General features: G+C 37.3%; 1 protein-coding gene across 2 annotated transcripts in view; it reads right to left on the minus strand.

The window, feature by feature from the left end:
- The window catches only part of CDK14 (cyclin dependent kinase 14), a 320,901-nt gene that overhangs the window by 118,579 nt on the left and 182,021 nt on the right, over nt 1–20,301 (minus strand). For both annotated transcript variants that reach the window (XM_082044834.1, XM_082044833.1), the window contains exon 10: nt 10,480–10,573. In XM_082044834.1, the coding sequence (XP_081900960.1) occupies nt 10,480–10,573 (94 nt within the window). The remainder of the gene's footprint in view (nt 1–10,479; nt 10,574–20,301) is intronic.

Consider the following 20,301-nt stretch of genomic DNA (forward strand, 5'->3'; position numbering starts at 1 on the left):
TGGCCTGAAATACTGACAACACAAAGGCTGAAAAATGATGGAGGATCGGGTACAAGAACAGCAAAATGACTGCATTCATCCTTTAACATAAGCAATGTTGCTCTTGCAAGGAAAATCATAACATTTCAGAGGTAAATTTTAAAGATCTCACTCAATTAGTAGAAAGGGAGATGTTACAGCAATGAAACAAGGAAAACTAACTACATCACTTATCAGAGAGAAAAATCAACTTCTCAACAGTGTAGGCACAGCTGATCTCTTGGACTATGTGAAGAATGCAGATGAGCAGCATGATGTTATCATTAAGCTAGTTAAAAGGCTGCAAAAGCAACAAAACCATCAAAGTATCAGCAAGAATAACATAATATATAGCAAAAGTGGTAGGAATCTGCACTGAAAGCACATTTTGCTGAAAGTAAATGAAGCCCAAAGAAGAGATTACTCTAGTAAGAAACAGGTGTTTCACTATCCTTAGTTTTCAGCTGCATTCACTGGTCTGATAAATTGTTTTTTTTATGGAGTGGAGTACTGCACAGATTTTATGAAAAGCTCCATAAAACAAACAAAAGAGGATTTGTCCTGGCTACAGTTTTACTCTGCTTTGAACTGCTGAGTGGTTGATAAAGTGATAAGAAGCAGTGAGGTCAGCAGGACCTCATCTCTGCCCCTTCCAAGAGAATGGAGCAATAGTAGCAAAAATACACAACTATATTATGTTCTAAGAAGAAAATGAGTTACAAGAAGGGAAGTAACTACAGAATATTTTTAAAAAACTTTAAAAGGACCTGAGCAAGAGTTATTCTAAAAACATAAATCCCTCTTTATGACCCAGAAAAGTTTCACCAAATTGAAAGTTTACAAGGTCAGCTGATTTCTCACCCACCGAGAAATACAGAAATCCAACCCTAAACTTTCAGCACAATAACTAGATGACTAAAATTTCCTTTGATTTCTCCTCTGGATGTAATCATCATCAGGGCAATCATATTTACGTGAGAACATTCCCACTGCAGCATACTACACACTGTTAAGAATTTGCTTTATGCTGTTCTGCTCGATCACTGACAGGTTTGAGAGTTTACACCATGGCCATTTGGATCATGTTGTGCTCCAAACAGCACTATGAAGAATTCTCATTCTGTTCTCACAAAGCATATTATTTGCTCTCTCTGATGTACTCAGACCTCAATTGCCAGAAATACTGCTATGCAGTGATATACACGCACACTGTAAAGACAAATAGTGAACATGGGACAGTTTTCCTCCTGTAAGTGACAGCTGGAGAGTCCAGTTTTGCTATGGCTTCCACGGTATTTTAAATGGAGCACTTGGAAGAACAGAGAAGGAAGAACCAAAGCAACAAGAATGAAACATAATACTGTATAATTCAAAGCCTGCTCTATTTCACACTCAAACAGTTCAGAATACCTACTGCTTTAAGATCCTAGACTGGTAATTGTCTTATTCTCAGTTCTTGTATGAGACCTCTTTTTTTGGACACCTTTTTTTGAAATATATTCCATTTCTGTAGCCTTTTTTATTTCTTTTTCCTACTTACTAATACTGATTTTGTCCAGTACTTTTCAAGGCAGGTTCAAACTAATGCAATTTTTCCTATTGGTTACTTTTCGCTTATAAGAAAAAGAAAATAATAACAATAAAAAAATTGAATTTAAAAAAAATCAGGGGACATGCATTCCTTCTGATTTTCTTTTCTCTGTGCAAGTCACATAAATAATGGCAACACATAATTAGTGGACACACAGAAACTGTGTGACAACGTTTTTATATGCATATTTAAAACTCAGACAAGATTATACAAAGTTTTCAACATAAGTCAAATTAAATGCCTAAATTACCTAACCATAGACAATTATTAACTAGAAAAGCAGCTGTCCTGATCAAGGTGGGTTACTGTTAGCCCTTCAAAATTTGAAGTGTCTTGAAATCACTACACTTAGCTGAAAGGTCACATTCTGAAAGCTTATAGAAAGATACTGAGTATCGACAGCTTGTATGAGTGGCAGTGGTGGTTGAAGAGACACAATTTTATGGTGAATGCTCAGCATCTTGCTCAATTAATACCTAAGTCTAGGACACTGATTCAGAAAACACTAAAACAGGCATTAAGGTCCATCTTTATTCAAATTAGGCCTACTGCAAATGGTACCTCAGGCACGTGCTTGGGCTGATGTGACAGAAAAAGCTATGTATTTTTACTAGTTCTTAGGAGGGCAGAAAAAAAAATCAGCTATTGTCCTTGAAATCTTTTAAGAAACAGTTAAGGCATATCAATCTTAGATTCTCATAACATGTCTCTTAAACCAGTATCTAAAACTGCCTCACATTGATTTTTAGAAACTTTCAGCTTTAAGGATGTTTGAGCTACAGATTATAAATGGCAATTTTGGCAATCAAGATGCACTTCAGAAAACCTGCTTTTGGCATGTGATGTACAATTCAGACACAAGTAAAAGAGGAAAGGGAAAAGAGAAGATTCAAGTGTATTAAACATTGGTTTTCTGTTTACGAAATGGAGAGAGTAAGCAATATGACTATTTTATGTCTGATCGATTACTATCTTCCCTAGTAAATAAAGCCAGCATATCAGAGCAGGTTTATGAATGAGCCTGTGCTTTTATATGACACAATATTATCTTGTAACATAAGTTTTTGGATAACAGATCAAGGCTTTTGTTCACAATGGGCTTCAGCTTCATTTGTAATATGCACATATTTCTTGAAACTGCATTTCTGTTCAGTGTCACCTGCATGCAGAAAAGTTTGCAATTACAGTTCCATATCACATGAGAACACAGCCTGTACACAGAGAAAAACATCTATTCTCGGGTGTATGGAGCCAACAAGGAAGGTGCCTGCAAAGATGTACACCCATGTGAATAAACAGAGCTGCACTGATTTACACCAGCTGAGTCCCAGCACATTTTTTCCAAAGTATTGCCTGCAACCACCCTCTCAAAGGCCAGAGCTGAGCCTTTGCTCAATGCTCCTTTACAGTTATAGCTCATTTCTCATTCAGCAACTGAAATATGACAGATACTAAAGAAACATTCTGATTCCGCAGAAAACTACAAAATCATTTTTTATTCACTGAACAATGTCTTAATTTGTTTTCTTTTTCTGATAGCAAATTACTCTTCACATTTTGCATTACCAAGCTGCTAATAAACCAAGCTCTTGCAATCCCAGCCATGCTCAGGGTTTTGCTCAGAGTCAGCTGGCTGGATGAAAACATCTCACAAGCAGAAGATGACACCTACGTGCATCAGGTTGAGTGACTGGCTGGCCTGACATCCAACCAGCCCTTGAAAGTCAAGGATGGGGGTCACACATTCATTTATTATTTCCTCTTCTTCTCTTCCCTCCCACTACCAGCTGGTAGTTGCCCCCGGAAGTGTCCATCACATGCTGCTGGGAATTTTTAAGACTTTAAAGATGGAGGAATAGGAGGTTACATGTCTCCTTTCCTAAAAGAACTGTTAACAGAGTGTGAGATATAACTTCAGTACTTTTAAAGCCTCCTTTCCTGAGACACATAGGCAATATTCTTCAGGAAAGTTTCCTACACATTTACAAGATTGCTATTTTTAAATCCTAAACTTAATTTGTTTACCCAATACCATATGGGTTTAAAGATGTAACGCAAAGAACAACACAGACTATGGCTACTCAGCATGATAAGGATGGGAGTTCTTTGTAAGAGGTAAAAGCGAATTGGCAGCAAGTACCTTGTGCCCTGTAATAAGGGAAAAATACTACATGTGCAGGGATACGAAGACAATATAGCGTAGTCAGAGAGCTAAAACTGAGCTGAAACTTCTTAGAAAGAACTCTGAAAAAATCCAAAATCCTTTACGAAGCATTAATACATAGAAGATTTACCTTGTTTTTTAAGGATAATTTTAAAGGTTAATCCACCTCATACTCACCTAGTTTAGAATTACTTTCATGTGAAGTTTGGCATAAGACATAAAGCCCAGAAAGGAGCCTTGTAAAAGTTCTATCAGTGCAAAACTTGCAGGCAACTGCAGTGAAATCCTGAATAAGTGCTAACAATTTAAAAAAGAAGACCCACAGGTAATGTAGCCTGCTATTTATTTAATTAATTTCAGTGGTGCTGAAATGAAATATTTTACATATTGCTATAATAAAGCAAAGCAGAGGTAAATTCATTAGCAGGATATAATACATTACACTTCTCTCATTCTACTTACATGCTGTGTTACAGAAGACAAAACTCAGCAGTCAGGTTTCTACTTAATTGGTTTCAAAAAAAACCCCTCATTTCCTCATGAAGTCATTGGTGGGAGGAAAATGGAGAGAGATGGGAGGAAAACAGAAGCTGTTAATAGAAAACATTCCCCCTCTTAGCAAGAGATGTCTATTTTACAAAAGTGAAGACTTTTTCTCCAACCAGATTCATCACTTGCAATATATAAGGCACCATAGATACCATGCCTTCACAAAATAAAGTTTCAGCTCAGGTCCATCCTCACAAATACCTCTACTCCATCAGAGATGAATAAGATGTATTTCAGAGCCAAAGTATTTACCAAGTGACAGAAAAACTTGTATTGAATAATGAAACAGGAATAAAAGATCAATAAATTTGACTTAATACCTCATTACACAGGTGAACTTCAAAACCCCATATTTAAAAATACTCCTCCCTTGGGTTTAGCACTGCTGGCTTCCCAAAAGATGTCTTTAACTCTGTGTACCAGAAAGCACTGTTCCTTTGGGTCTGCATAAGCTTAACTGAAAGTGAGGCCTCTTAAAATCTATTATTTCAGGCTTTAGAGGATGTCAACGACATGAAGCAAACCTTCAGGTATAGAACCAGAGGGAGAAAGCTCCACAGCTTCACAAATGCCTGTTAACACTAGAGTCATGGAAAAAACACTATTAGGCTGTGTTACAAGATACAAGACACTTCAGGCACATAGTCATATATATATATATTTACATATATATATATATATATATATATATAAGAAAAATATTGGAAGCCTTTTAAATCTTCAGTTACATAGTTAATACTTGCATTCCCATTTAAAAGGAAAATGCCATTTTTCATAGCTGTCTGAAATTGCAAACTCTTGCGAGTCTTTGCTGTACAACTCTACGCAGAAAGTTCACATTTCTGGCATCGCCCTTTGGCATACCAGGCTGCTGGGCTCAACGAATGGATATTGTTCTCTTTTAATTACTTTTTAATACTGTGTGTTATGGCACCCAACAGAGCAATAGCATCCAATGCCAGAGAGCAGTCCTCAGGTTTTTGCAATATGCATGTCAGGAAAGACAGGAGATTCAGGCTGCCAACACCCACTCCCGCTGTGCCTCGTTACCCAAAGCATGAGGCTCCTGCGGCTCACACGCATCCCGCACCCATGTTTGTGGAGTGAATGCCCATTTAAAGATAAAACAGCATTTAAATGCTGTTATCCTGCCTGTGCAGAAATCTACAAAGTATCAGGAGAACACTTTGTACATTATTCTTGCAGCAAAATGTAATTTTCAGGTGGCACCAAGACTAAAGTTCAGCCAATGCACAGATTATTCCCTTATTGGGAAAGCCTCAAAGCCCTGGGAGGAAAATTCACTTTGATCTATAGTGGCTCTCAGAAACCTCACATAAAGTGGAAAAGACAGAAATACCTTCCCACTTAAAATCTCTCCACAAGAAAAATCAGGCCAGTACAAGAAATTCAACTCTGATCTGGTCTGAATCTGTTAATAACAGCAAGTATAAAAGCACATCCTTAAATCAAAATCAGAGCTGTAACTAAGCTGGTACCTTCAGTGCAGCAGGGCATGCACAGGCATACTGCAGTGTCCTCCACGCAATCAGCTTTAACACTCAACTAATTCATGCTGATCATCACCAGATGCAAGGAACTGTCAGTTCTCCCCAGTACAGGGCTAGCCTGAAGGCATTTGGTGCAGCTTTTACTTCTAGACATAATTAAAGCTTATTTACAATGGCAGGTTCTCCTTGATACAGAAAACCTCAAAGTTTGCAACTAGAGAAATATACATTAACAAATGATCAAAAGGAATTAACTACTGATAAAGGTCTTAGCTACTCCATATGAGAGGCCAAATGATATTCCAAACTTTGTGTAGTTTTATTTTCATTCAACAGATTGACTCACGTATTTTTTCCTATTCCCATGGTGTGGTGGAATGCAACCCCCCTCTCTTTCCCCTTGCCCCCCTTCAGTTTGGAAGGAGTGGGCGCATCTCCCTCTTTCTCTGGTACTTGAGGCTAACAGCTTCTTTTGTTTGGCCCCAGAGCACCCTGGCCAGGGCCATTAGGAGAAGGGAGTGCCGAGGCGCCACTGAGCCGCTGGGTGCCTGCGGCCAGTGTGGGGGATGTTTGGAAGGCTTCAGGGGCACCCACAGTCAGTGTGGGGGTGCAGAGAAGCTTCTAGAATGCCTACAGGTCAGATCTGATCAGCCTATAAAAACGGGACTCTCGTCGGCGACTCCGCCCATTGTGCGGGTCCCTTGGAGCACGAGCTTGGCCACTGCCGCCGGGAGCCACGGGCCCCCCCCGCTCCCCGGGATGGAGACTCCACTTGCCCTGCCGCCATGTGTGTAAGTAACCTTCTCGCAGGATTGCGAGCATATTTATATATTTCCGTGCACATTTGCACATGTATTTCCCGTGCACATTTGCACGGGTACTTTAAATTAATCCTCGCACAGTCGCGAGTGGCTGCCGAGAGCCCCTCGCACAACCGCGAGTGTATTTTCCTCCCGTGCACGGGTACTTTAAATCCTCGTACAATCGCGAGTGGCCGCCGAGAGCCCCTCGCACAATTGCAAGTGTATTATAAATTTACCCTCGCGGAATCGCGAGTGTACACTTCCCGTACTCACTACGAGTACGTGCATCTCTTTTAAAAAAATAATCCTGCACCGTGTTTGGCAAGTGTGTGCTCCTCCGGGACCCAGGGCCGGCTCCGGCATTGTTTTGGTGCAGCCACGTGCATGCACACTGTGGACCGCCGGTTGTAACAGTTGCTGCCCCTTCAAATTATTTCCTCAACTGATATCCGAACCTGTATTTAAGTCACTTGTGGAGTGCTAAAACCCTGTTTTCCACTGGTTTAATAAAGGTTGTTTTGGACTCTGCTGTCCCTTAAATTAGCCTCGGGGTGCCTCCCTGTAATATTTCGTGGCACATGGTTTTACTGATCAGTATGTACTTGATCAAAACTTCATCCTGTCTTGCATACATGTTACAAGACTAAATAGAAATGCTGAGATTACTGTATCAGGTTATAGTGGTCCATCAGACCTAGCACCTTGCAACAAAACCTGAAGGTGCTTGCTTCAGAGAATGGCAAAACCATTTGCTGGATCTTCTTGGTTGTGCTGGAAATGATGATGGTACATCACTAGTTTGATTCTTTGAGGCTAAAGACTTGTTAGCTGTTACAGACTGTTATTACTCTTTTCTCTTTTATTTTCTATGATGCAGTGCTATGCAGAAAGTAACCTCAGTTCCAATATGCAGGAAAGAATAGGAGTAAAGATGTAATAGTATACTGATTAAACCAAATCATCTCTTCGTTAAGACATTTTATTCACTGGTAAACCTCTTTGAAAAAGCAACCTATTTATAAATGTTATTTCCATTTTACTTGGTAAGTACAGGTTTTTTTAAAAATAGGTTATTCAAACCTTTAAGTATAGGTGGGACAAATAATTCATATTTCCATTGGTCAGATCCAAAGTGCAACAATAGCAACTTGCAGCTTGGTCATTCATCAACATCTCTAAGTGCTGGTCCAATTCTGAGAACAGATCCTGGTTTATAAACCCTTGCTATTTTATCAAGGTCTGTTGCAGTAATAGACCCTGAGAATGCTTATTACAAACAATTACTGTAACAGAAATGGAGAATCAGTGCATATTACATTTAAAAACCTACAAATGTTTAAAACAATAAAAGTCAGGAAACACATGCTTAAAAAGAAAATTTCTTGAAACTGAAAGATCAAACTCCATTCTTAACCTACTATATGCAATCAATTAAGTCAATATTAAACATAAATAAACATGAATCGTAATAAGGAAGAAATGTGTGGGGTTGCATCTGCTCTTGCTATGGCAGGTATGTGAAGAACGCCAATGGTAGAGATACGCAAAAGCATTTAGAGAATATCTCTGACTTCCACTCGATAATCACTGAGACAGCCTTTATATGATGTATTTTAATTTCATTTATATAATAATGGGAAATTATACAATAGGAAATCAAACAGCCACTTGAGAATTTTAAACTGTTATTCACGTTAAATTTTGTTCACTTTCCCTGACTGCTATTTCTTAGCATTTTGTGACTTCCCTCCTGCCACGTAACTGATCCCCTAAAGGCCTCAAGCTGCAACCTGGACTCCTAGTACTATGGATGTGTAGCTATGACTAATTACAATGGCAAAGGATACAACATGATTAATACACCTTTTGTTTTAAGTTGTGTAATTGAGAAGAGCACTACAGAACAAAATAGTGTGAAGGTGTGCTGTACTTTACACCATTTTCAGAAGACTACCCTTTGTTACAAGAAAACCATCACTGTTGGATGTTGAAAATGTGAACTATGGGATGGCTTTGTGGAAAAGTCTTTTATTGGTTAATCTGCTCACTGTGTGGGAGTTAATTGTATTAGTTATCTAGTGTAACAACCTGATTAATTTTGTATTTCAGCGCTATTAACTACCAAACTATACATGATTCACTGGAGAATGAACGAATTTAATCCTTCTGTTCAAATACAAAACCAAACAAGAATAATCCTTTGTTTTATAACTTTTAAACAGATAACTTAAATTCTTAATGATGCTTAGTGTACATTAGGAAGGCACTCACTGAAACTATTTAGCTAACGGTAACTAGACACTTCCATTAGAAAGCCTAATTAATTTGGATTTAAAAATTAACTCTGATTTACAACAGACCATAAAGCTACCCAGTCCAAAATTGTATCTTTTTATCTGAATGTTTGCAAAAGATCAAATTGAAGAAATAGTATCCCTTGTTATTTCAACACTGTTCTCAATATTTGCAGCTGCAGTTTTAAAACAGAATTTTAAAAAACTGGCAGGCCTCAAAACTCATCCTGGGGTGTATTTATCTTGGCATTTTAATACACAAATAACTGTGATGATAGGGAAAAGAAAATATGAATATACAAAACGTATACACAAATAGATTTATATGATATACCTGCGACTACTGCCTTTTGCGCTATCCTACAATCTCATATGATGCAGTGAAAAAAGGCTCTGTTAAAGGGAGTACTGATTTCTGCTGTTAGAACTCTACTTAATTTCCATAGCAAAAACACTCACTAAAATTCTACCACAATAAATGAGATGAAGCCCCAAAGAGGAATGTATTGTTTTCAAAATTTCACATTCTATAAATAAAGAGGAAATTTAATCTCGATAAATGAGAAGCCTAATTTAAGAGAGCAAACCCCTAAAGCTGGTGCAGAAGTTGCTAGCTTAAAATACACAAGCTGGCAAACAAACAAAGCAATGAGACACGTCACAGGAGCTGCTCAGTATTGCTGCTCCTTGTTTACATTGTGGCACAGCCATTTTTCCACAGCAAAGAATTTTCAGGATATTAGCCAAGAGGCAGAGTAACAAAATATTTTACATAAAATGACATATTTTTATATCACAGTCAAATAAGGTCTTGGTTTAGCGAGATATTTTTTCTGAGTCACTCCTAAAAGCAGTTTCTAAATTCCCTGATGTCCTCAAGAAAAAGATATAGTAACAGCAAGTCTAAGTAAAATAAAGAATGTAACTTTTATAAAAACATCGTGAAAGACTTTATTTCCCTCCCCCTGCATTTGAAATATATGCTACTAACACAACAACCTTTCAAAGCAAGGGTATGCTTATGGTTCCCTCTTAAATTTGTGATGAGAATCAAAAGAGATTGCCAGGTTGAGGGAAGAAGCTGCTCTTGCAATACTTTCCCTGATGGCCACCCCACCGCAGTACCAGGAGTCACCTTGGCTACTACCTGGGTGAGCAGTGTCTTCCCTGAATAACAATAACAATAACATTAAAATATTAGCATAATATTAATAAAACACCAACCAGACTCATCGGTTTTGATCAGTTTCAATGTATGGATGACAAACTGGCTGGGTTTCCATTACCTTACATTTGGAAAGCTTCTTTCCACAATTGTATAAAACCTTCCAAATAGATTATTTGGAAGAGATTAATTGAAAAAATTAGGATCTGAACTTACTACACAGTCTTCAAGAATATATAATGTAAACTGTATCTATCTTGTGGAATAGGCTTCTGATCTTTGGCTCTATCAGTAATTTAATTCCTGATGCAAAGAAATATGTCAACATTGATCAATCAATCCTTTGTTGTCTTAGGCACATTACTTCAGCAATAAAGAACTCACCAGAAATATCCTTTCAAGTTGATCTTGAATGTCTTTCATTCCTGGAAAAGCAGCGACCCCTTGAATCATTTCTACAAAGATACAACCCACTCCCCTACAGAGGAAAAACAAACAAAACAAAGTATGCAACATTAGAGAGATTTCTTACAGTTTAAATGGCCAACAACAACGCTTTCATATCCATCACCAGTATTTGAATAATATTTATTCATTTATTTTAAGAAACCAATGCACCCTGAAGGATAAGCATGCATCTATACTAAAGTCCATGTCTATACATGAAGACTTCTCAGATGTTTGAAGGCGAGTATAGAGATAGCAGGAAGGTGGATGGTAGCTGTTGAGACCAATAAAGGTACAGCAGCTCTCTCCGTTTGTACAAGTGCTTCCCGAGCAGCATACTCATGCTCCCAAATACATTCTGGGGATGTGGGAACAACAGGGAGAGCACCCTTGGGCGAAGCTGAATGGGGACAGGACCGCAGCATGGAGGCGCACTGGAAGGGTTTGGCATGGGAGGAGACTCTAGAAAACAATGAGTAAAGAGGAAAAGGGCACTTGGCTGCTCACAGCCACTGAACTAAGCTACTGCTCTAATGCAGATGACCTCTGGGATGGGCTTGCTTGGGCTTTCCTTTCCCCTCTTCTAGCATAACAGAAGGAAGCCCAAAGCCCATAGCTGTGGGGGTCTGCCACACCCCATTCCCTTACCAAAAAATAATTTTAAGGAAAACAACCCACTTGGCTACCAATAGGATGCAGAATTTAATTAATATATTTTAAGTTGTTCAATTACATTTTCGTACATACATTTTTCTACAACTTCTGCATGAAAACACCTCCCTATGTTGGATAACTATATCTGTGTAAGCAGCTACACTAAAAAAACCTGTACCCAAAACAACTGCCAATTCAATAATCCAAAATATACATCAAAATGAACCAAGAATTTGCAAAACTAAGTACAGTACCACCTCTTCCTGAAATTGTGACTTGTACTTCTGTGACAGAAAATCCAAGCGATAACCTCTAATTTAACTTTGGGTTTAGAAGTGAATTATTCAGAACATAGTAATTACAGACCTTTTCATTGCCTATGCATCGTGATGATGCATTCAGAAAGTAGCATTTAATTTTAGGGATATGTGTGCATATATTGGTGAGGAAGTGGTTCTAGAATAAAACAACCTAATGAAAATAGATTGCATATTTTTGTTAAGTCCAGGGCTGAGTATTTATAGTACCACTTAACTAAGATTATCAGCAGCCAACCCAAGCTTTATTCATTTCTGAAGGCTTTGACCACTACTGAATAATGAAATAATTTTATGTTCCATGACGATGAGAGCTGATAGTCAGATTTGTTGAAGAAGAAAATTAAACATATATCACTATTTTCTAATTCTGTGTCCCAAAGCATTGATATATTTACTAAAGTTTCTCTTTAGGCACTGAAAAGTGGAGGAAAACTTTGGAAAGCACAGTTATTCTACAATGATTCAGGTGTTTATAAAAGAGAGTTTAAAATTTATGTCCCATATGCTTCTGCTGGTTACCAAATGAACTGAATTTATTAAACTGCCATTCATCATTTAGTCTGGTTAGTGCTTCATTAGGCACAGACAGGCACAATACATCTTAGTCAAATACTTATAAATAGTATCAGGATCTCGAGCAAGGAAAAATTCAAGATTTCAGTCAAAAGCCATTTATTCAAGATGAGAAATAAACCAACTGAATTTAGACTAAAGAAAACAGGATCAGAGTTCTATTCTTGCAACCAGAAAACAGACATTTGATCAAACCAGTGTATCATTTGACAGCATGTGCTACTATTTGCAGAGAAACTTCAGCTAGCTGCTTGTAGGCAACAGGAAGACTTTGCCAAATTATATATTGTTTCATAGAATGGGTCTACAAAATTTTCCACTTCTGGTGGGTCTAACACAAATATGAGCCAAAAATCAAGTAAGAACTGCAAACAACACTACCGAAGAAAAATTTTCTCCTTTGAAAAAAAGAATCCTATGATGAGTCTTGGACTCCTGTGTAACCTAGTGCTCCATTTAGTCACAAGCTGAAGTGAGAGTGAAACAGTACTGGAATTAAATAAAATAATTTTAAAAATCCAAATGTTATTAAAAACATCAAGGAGAGAAACATAAACAGCCTTCAAGGATTGAGCTGGAGGACTGCCTTCCCTTTGGCCCACTTGAAAATTAGGCTCTAGGCTTGGTTGCAAAGCTTATGGTGTTCAGCACACTGAAGAATAAGTCCATAGAAAGAGAAGAATAAATTAACACTAAAAAAATATTTAAAACAAATAAATAACACACACACACACACACAAGTGCCATAATAGCGCATAAAAGCTTTAAGATGACTGGATGGTATTTTAGATGCCTTAGTGGTGTCAGTGAATTTTAGGCTCACAGCAAGTAGAAACTGAGTATATAATATGATCCTTGAATCACAAACCATAAGAGCACAGACACTGAACGTGAAAAGAAATAAATCCTCTACAAGGCCTCGAAATTTTGTCTTGGTTTTTCAGACCTCACAAACAAAGAGATTAGAGAGATTTTTGAGAAAGCAAAAAATATTTTCATGACAAAAGACCTAGTTTGTAAGGAAAAGTTAAGAAAACTATGTCAGTCTTGGCTACAAGAAAACACAAGGGACAGGCAGAACGTGATGACACTGTATTTAAAATTATGCAAAATGAAGGACAAGGAAGAAATGATTAGGATTTTAATAGTTCACAGAACTGTAGGTATATCTAAGGTAGTATAACTGCAAATAGCAGAATGCCTTTAAGAAATAAAAATTTTAGGGTGAGTGTTGGACAAATACAATTGTGCAACACCTCAGCCTCCCAATGGACTTGAAGCTCCATAGTTACAGTCATGTAAAACTAGACAAGCTGAAACACTTAATATTCTTCAGGGAACGGAGTTACATGAACAGCAGGGTGGATCAGATGATCTCACAGATCACTCCCATCTCTAGTTTCTATGATGCAAACATTACTTTTTGAAATATGAAATACAACCAATTAACTTGGCTTTAATGTTCACGCACCTCCAAGGATATGTTATTTATGTATCATTTGTGCACACTCAGCATAAAATGCCATTTTCAGGCAGAACTTGGGAAATAATTTGCAACAAAAGACCATTAGCCTAACATATTTCAGTGTGTTCGATTCAGATTTTCCTACTATCTTTACAGGGCTTCTGATTTTGAATAAATAAGCCAAATGCTGTTACTTCATTAAGAGATCTTTCCAATGGAACAGCATAGAATAACCTCACAAAGTAAAAGTGACAGCCATTTAGTGTGGAAATGGGTGGCTTACCCTCTGATGACAAAAAGCGTGACTAAACCTATTGATGTATTGATGAGACCATATGTGGCCATACCATCTAATATTGCTGTTCTATTGTTCTCCTTAATTTTCTGGGACTCTGGCTGTCACCATACAGACTTCTACGGAGTAAGAGTTAATAGCACAGCTAAATGAGTTACTCTTGCATTTGAATTGACATTGTAAATGAGCCTGTAAAAATTATGTTGGATGCCTCAGGAAACTGCATTTTTTTTCATCTGCACAGCTTTTGTGATTCAAGAGTGTATTCCCTTAAAATTAACTTGCTTACTGGTGGGTTGGTTTTGTATTTTTTGTTTAAGAATTCACATTTCTGTCTCTGTGTAAAAAAGATCCTTACTGCAACAAGAAGAATGTCCAGCCTATCCGTACTTGAATACAGCAAAAAAAAACAAAAACAAAACCAACCAAACAAAAGCTTTGATGAGGCACAATCTATAAACTATTATTAGGGTTCTTTCCTTCAGTTAATATTCTGATTTTTTTTCTTGATGGATCCATAAAAGAGACTACAGACACATTCTGAAACGAGTTCTTTCCAAACCAGACTTTAGTTTATACCTAAATCAAGATTATAGAAGCCTATATGCTTATTATATATCTTTTAAACTGTTGAACTTAATGTCCTGAACAGATCTACTTTCCAGCAGGCTCAGTACAGGTGATAACATTCAGCACGTTCTTTATAGTGAAGGCCTGTGCTGGATCTCCACAGAAAGTTTCTATCTGGTCATGAAGCCTGTTTTCAGCATGCAGGATTGGGCTTCAGAGGGGCAAGGCTTTTATGAAAACTAAGGAATTGCTTCCAGTAATCTTCCTGGTGAGATTTCTGAAATTCAGAGCAAAAGTAGAGTTTTCATTGAAGTTTCCCAAACTACATGCAGTTTGTACTGTTAAACATATCAGAATTTAGACAAAAACAAAATACACGCCCCCTCTCAAAACTCAACTACTTGTATTTTTATGAATTTGTCACTAAGATGTAATACTGGAATCTCTTCCATAAAATCCACTAGTGATACGCAACATGTTGAAAGGGGACAGAGATTTCTATCTTGTCTGATTTATTCAGGAACAAAGTATGTTCCTATCTAATCCTGCTTATGAACAGAACTACAAAAACAAATTTTGGGGGAAAGGAAGGAAAAGCAAGGGGCTTTTGTCTTCTTAATTGACTAAAATCTGATCTAATTCTGAAGTGCCAGAATACCCATAAATGGTGAACTTGGTTGTAATTTGTCTTTCATTACGCTCCACTTCAATATGTGAAAAGTAACATATGATGGGACGTACAGTCTGATCAATGAACAGGGGCAATAAGGCAAACAGATGACAGTTCTCACATGAGAAGTAATGACTGAAGCAAAATTTGCCTTCCATGACGACAAAGAACATTAAAATTTCTGCAAAAAGCAGAAACAATGAATGAAAAATAATTTACTTGAAAGTATGATAGTTCAATGTATTTCTTTACAGTCAGTCTTGAAGCAATTGTAACTGCAAGTGAACAGAGTGCTCACGTTCTTGCCTCTGTCATTGAATTACCTAGAAATAAAAGCTCCAGAAATTTGTCTTGCAACCCAACCCTCTGTAGCAATGCTCAGTTTCTACATTAAGAAATATTATATCCATGAAGGAGTAAAATGTACATGAACTCTTTTTGCAAGAATCTTTCTATTAGACTCACTTATTCTGTAAAAGCGGAAGGCAAAAAAAAGCTCAAGAAAATAATCTTCAAACTTGAGCAACATTTGGCCATGAGTTATCTTCCTGTTGCGTGTGTTCTTCCTGGCTGTCTCTTCTAGACCCAGCTACCTTTATAAGGTACTTTCATATTTCTAGCAGTGGAGAAGCTATAGTAAATCTGATGTTTCAAACAGATAAAATATATATTTATACAAGAACAGAAATGCCCTTCCAATAGTTACAAAGACAGTTTCCTCACAGGTGGTGTTTCTATGAATTCAACCCTGTGAGAATTTCTCCAATCAAAAGCTAATTTAGCTGAAAAAAACTTTTGAAGAACTCACTGACAACAAGTGAATTTTAATTAACAATACCTTGACAGTTATTGCAATAGCCTCACCTTAATATCCTAATCCTACAGATTAGCATTTCTTGGGACTGGAAGTCACAATCATAAAGAACATCAAGGGCAAAAGAACTAATCTACCCTACGCTGTTTTCTCTCTCAGGCCCCAAGCATCCTTTCTTCAGGGTGTACTGGGACTCCTGCTCTTGGATCTTTCACTGCAAACTGTTTACAGCAGATACAGGATAAAGATGCCTTTGTAATGTCCCCTGGGTAAAAACATAATTTGGTGCACCTGTGTCTAAGATAAGATCAGTTTTATTTAATAAATATCTTAATCACAGTCATAGGTCTTCATTGGTAAATTATTAATGAAAACATGCATGGAGATACAGTGAACACCCAAATCTGCACTCAGAGCAGGTTATGTGTAGAAAGTGGTGTATTCCTGAAAAATACCATTTATTTTTCTAACAATAGGATAGACCGAAAAACTCCACAAGAAGAGCTTTCCCTAAATTAAGAACAAAATTGAAATCATGTATACCAACCCAGATGTTACAAAGTTAAATAACAGTGTTTTAATAGGCAATTTCATAACATTTGACTGGCCTAGTTTTAAGTGATTTCTTCCACAGCACTAATCATAGCTGATGTTAGTTAATAAAAGTGAATTTAAAATACATTATGGCCTATAAGTTCTCAAGTTACCTGAAATGTAAATAAGAGTGTATTTTTTAAAAGGAAAACAACAGGATATGCAAAAAAAATTGCCAGCTGCTAGCAAACACAGTTTAAAGCCAGCTGTACTTCAAAATAAAATATCCCTTGTGACTTCCTGATGTAAGCAACCCAGATGTAGCAATACATTACCAGAATGAAAAAGGATTTATTAGTCTGTTTAAATTGCTTCATTTACAAATACTGTATTCTTCCTGTAAGGAACAAATAGGTTCATTTGGGCATTTTTTTCCCCCTATGTTTCTGTGTTACTTATATATGGGTTTTAGCAATTCATAAACCCTTTATGTATTGAAGCTTATTTTGCTCACATTGACTTTCAAAGGACTGTAAAATTCAAGGATTGGGATAAGTTACACCAGAGGCAATGCAAAGCCATTTTCTTAGCTACTAGTAAGTCCTCATCAAGAGGAGAATGAAAAAAAAAAAAAAAAATCAAAGGTTATCACAAATCTTTTATGCAGTCTCGGGTAGTATAATATATTCACATGATGCTGCTGTATCAAATGCTGTCAGCACTAAATCACAAAGCCCACTGCATTGATTTCCACCACCAGCCCGACACCACTAATGCATGTATGTCTTCATTAATATTATTTTATTGCCTTTGGCTATTTAAAAAAAGAATGCAGGAGAATGTAAAACTGCATGTGGATCATTAGCTTTTAGTTACTATCCTAATGCCCTACACCAGCAAGTGAAGTGTAAAAATAGCCTGCAGCCTCCACCACCTGCTTCCCAGACACTGTCCAGTGGTTAATACTTGGACTCCTTTTTCATGCAGCTGGTCTTCTACTCAGTAGGAGCCCCACTTTCTATTCCTGGGGAACCAGCATGAAATGTCATTTATCATGGTTATGGCAAAGGTCCTCTGTCTTTTTTTTTCCTAAGTGGAAGAAACAGCTGTGCTTTCTAGCTCAACTTTATTTAAATATTTAGTGAAGTGGCTGCCTAGTTTTGTCATCATGTAGATCATCAATAAGGACACAGGAGAGCACACACGATCTGCCATAAGGCCATAATGCCAGTAATTGCATAAAAATGCTAATGCTACAAACACACTTTAGATAACAAATTACCAAATTACCTTGGAATCTGATGGTAGGTGGGTTTGTCTGCCTCTCCCTCCTACTCTGGGAAGACACTAAGTGGTTTTAACGTAATTATGGCCCAGCCATGTACAACCGTTGGATAAATAAAGCCCCAAGCCTGCCTGTGTTCCAGCAGGGCTCACTGTTGGACGTGCCAAATCAGCATAAGTGACCTTAACATGCAACTACACCTCTCACAATCAAACTGGAAGCACTCAGACAACCCAGCAAAGCGGAGAAGCAAAAACCTAAAGCTTTTCTGTCACATACAATATACACTTGCTCTAACTTGACTTCTGATGTGGCAGTAGCTGAGCCTCTACATCAATTCCTGCCATGTGAAAGAAACCATATTACTAAGGCTTTTTTTTAAGCTTTTCATAGTTCTTCAGTTTGTACAGGGCAGTAAAAATTAATGTTATAAATCTAGTACAAGAGTAGTATGACATAATTTTTCATTTGAAACAAAACTTGCCACATCTATCCCTGAGCAAATGGATCTTTTTATGCTCTGTACAAGAGGACATAATTTATTGTTATCATGGAAGATGTAACTGTGTTCTTGCCCAAAACTCTTGCATCATTATGAAAGTCCTGACAAAAATATGACCTGGATTGCTGAAGTGGCATTTTGAGTCCTTCCTTGGTCTTCCCTGCTGTTCATTTAATTTTGAATATAAACATGATTATGAAGGGAATGCTCAGTCTGCAATTAAAATTGATTTAAAATGCTTCTATTAGTTGTATGGGTTAATTTGATCTCTGACACAGTAACATCACATAGCAGAACTATACTTTTACTAAAATCATTATTGAGAGGAATGTAAAAACTACTGGGTTTAAGATTTATTAAACTTTTGAGCAAACCATTTTTCTTTGTGGAAAAAGTTTCAGTGAGAATCAAATACGTCATAAAATCCTTTGTTCAGTTAAAAAAGATCAACCAAAAAAACCCATTAATATAGAAGTGCAATTATTTTTTAACTGGTAAATGTTAAAAAAATTCCAATGTATGTTTTGACTAAAAAAAAGTATTTTAGAGGATTTCTTGAGCAGTTTGCTCTATTAAGCATTAAAAAGCCAGTGGTTTCCATATATTGTCTCATTCTCTTTGTACTTTACAAATTGGGACATGTATGTACATACGTACACGGAGGTGTGGGACTCACAAGAACTGAACACACATAGACCGAACTATAAGAAGATGAGCAGAAAGAACTATTTATGCCATCCCCTGATGCAGTTGTGCTGCCTCACCCCAAGCAAGTCAAGCTTCTTGCTGAGAGTGTCAGAGGTGTATCTGGGAAAAGAGGTGACTGCAAAATGTCACAAGCAGATGGGATGAAGAGACTGAATACAGGCTGTGAAGACACCAGGTTGAACCTGATCTTTGGGAAATCATGGCAGCTTTAGGGTAGATGAGAAGCTGAGATGCTGGGGGAACTATTTTAGATACGTGAGGTGGAGAATGTTTCGAAGAAAAGCAGACAGCTGATACAGAAGATGCTGCCTTTGCCTATCTGGTGCAGTTGCGAGATCACAACATTCACATTTGGAGACATCTGTTCACTCTCCCTTTTCCTGCCTCTTGGTTCACATTCTGCTACAAGTCAAGGAACTACAACAGCCAGAGGTCCAGTTATATCAAACACTCCCTTCAGAATTAGATATTGCAGTATTTATATTCAGTAACCCCATCAAGTGAAACAATCCTGCAGTGTCTAACTCCTGCCCCCAGCAGTCAGGTCTTAACGGCACTACAGGGAAAACCTAGATGAGATTTTCAGGAAAACGTTGCTTTTCCTCCCACATTCTCTGATCTCAGCTACAGGACTAAACACAACATAGTCATGCTTACTTCCCATCCTCAGCAAAAAAAAAAATTCCTGTTAGGTCATCAGTTTCAGTACTGTGCTCCAAGATTACCTTGGTAAATATTTTTCACTCACTGTATGAAAACACAGAGTCCTTTTTACCTTATCTTACAGTTACCTCTAGATTTTAACATCAGAATAATTCTAAATTTAGGATGCCTGTATTAAAGAAAGATATTTCAGCAAACTGCAAAAAAAAAATCATTATATTTTTCTGAAACTTGCTCAGTATATTTTTTTCCTCAAATGAAATGAGTTATATAGATTTAAAAAGTCAAATACACATTCAAAAAAAATGTAACATCTTCCACAGCATGAAATTGTCTTTGTAAGGAAAAATATTTCTTTACACATTTCTGTTTCTTGAATCAAAATGCATTGGTCCTCTTAACACAGTTAAGGCTCTTACTAATTACAGAATTTGTGCAGATTACAGAGATCCTGTGACTTCAGAACCTACAGGGGTAAATTAAGAACCTCCATCTTGGTTTCCAGCAGTCAAAAAACCAAATACCTCCTCTGTTCAACAAAGGGCTAAATGATGTTATCAAAAAAGAGCAAGGTGCTCTATATTGTACACATCAAACTGCCCTTTCAAACCTGCAGGTCTAAATAAAATCTGTAGGTTTGAAAGAAAACTATTCAGTGATGTGCCACACACTGATTTACTGCTGACAAGTACAGCAGATTAAGAAC

Source organism: Streptopelia decaocto, assembly GCF_964273445.1.
Source record: "Streptopelia decaocto genome assembly, chromosome: 2".
Taxonomy (NCBI): domain Eukaryota; kingdom Metazoa; phylum Chordata; class Aves; order Columbiformes; family Columbidae; genus Streptopelia; species Streptopelia decaocto.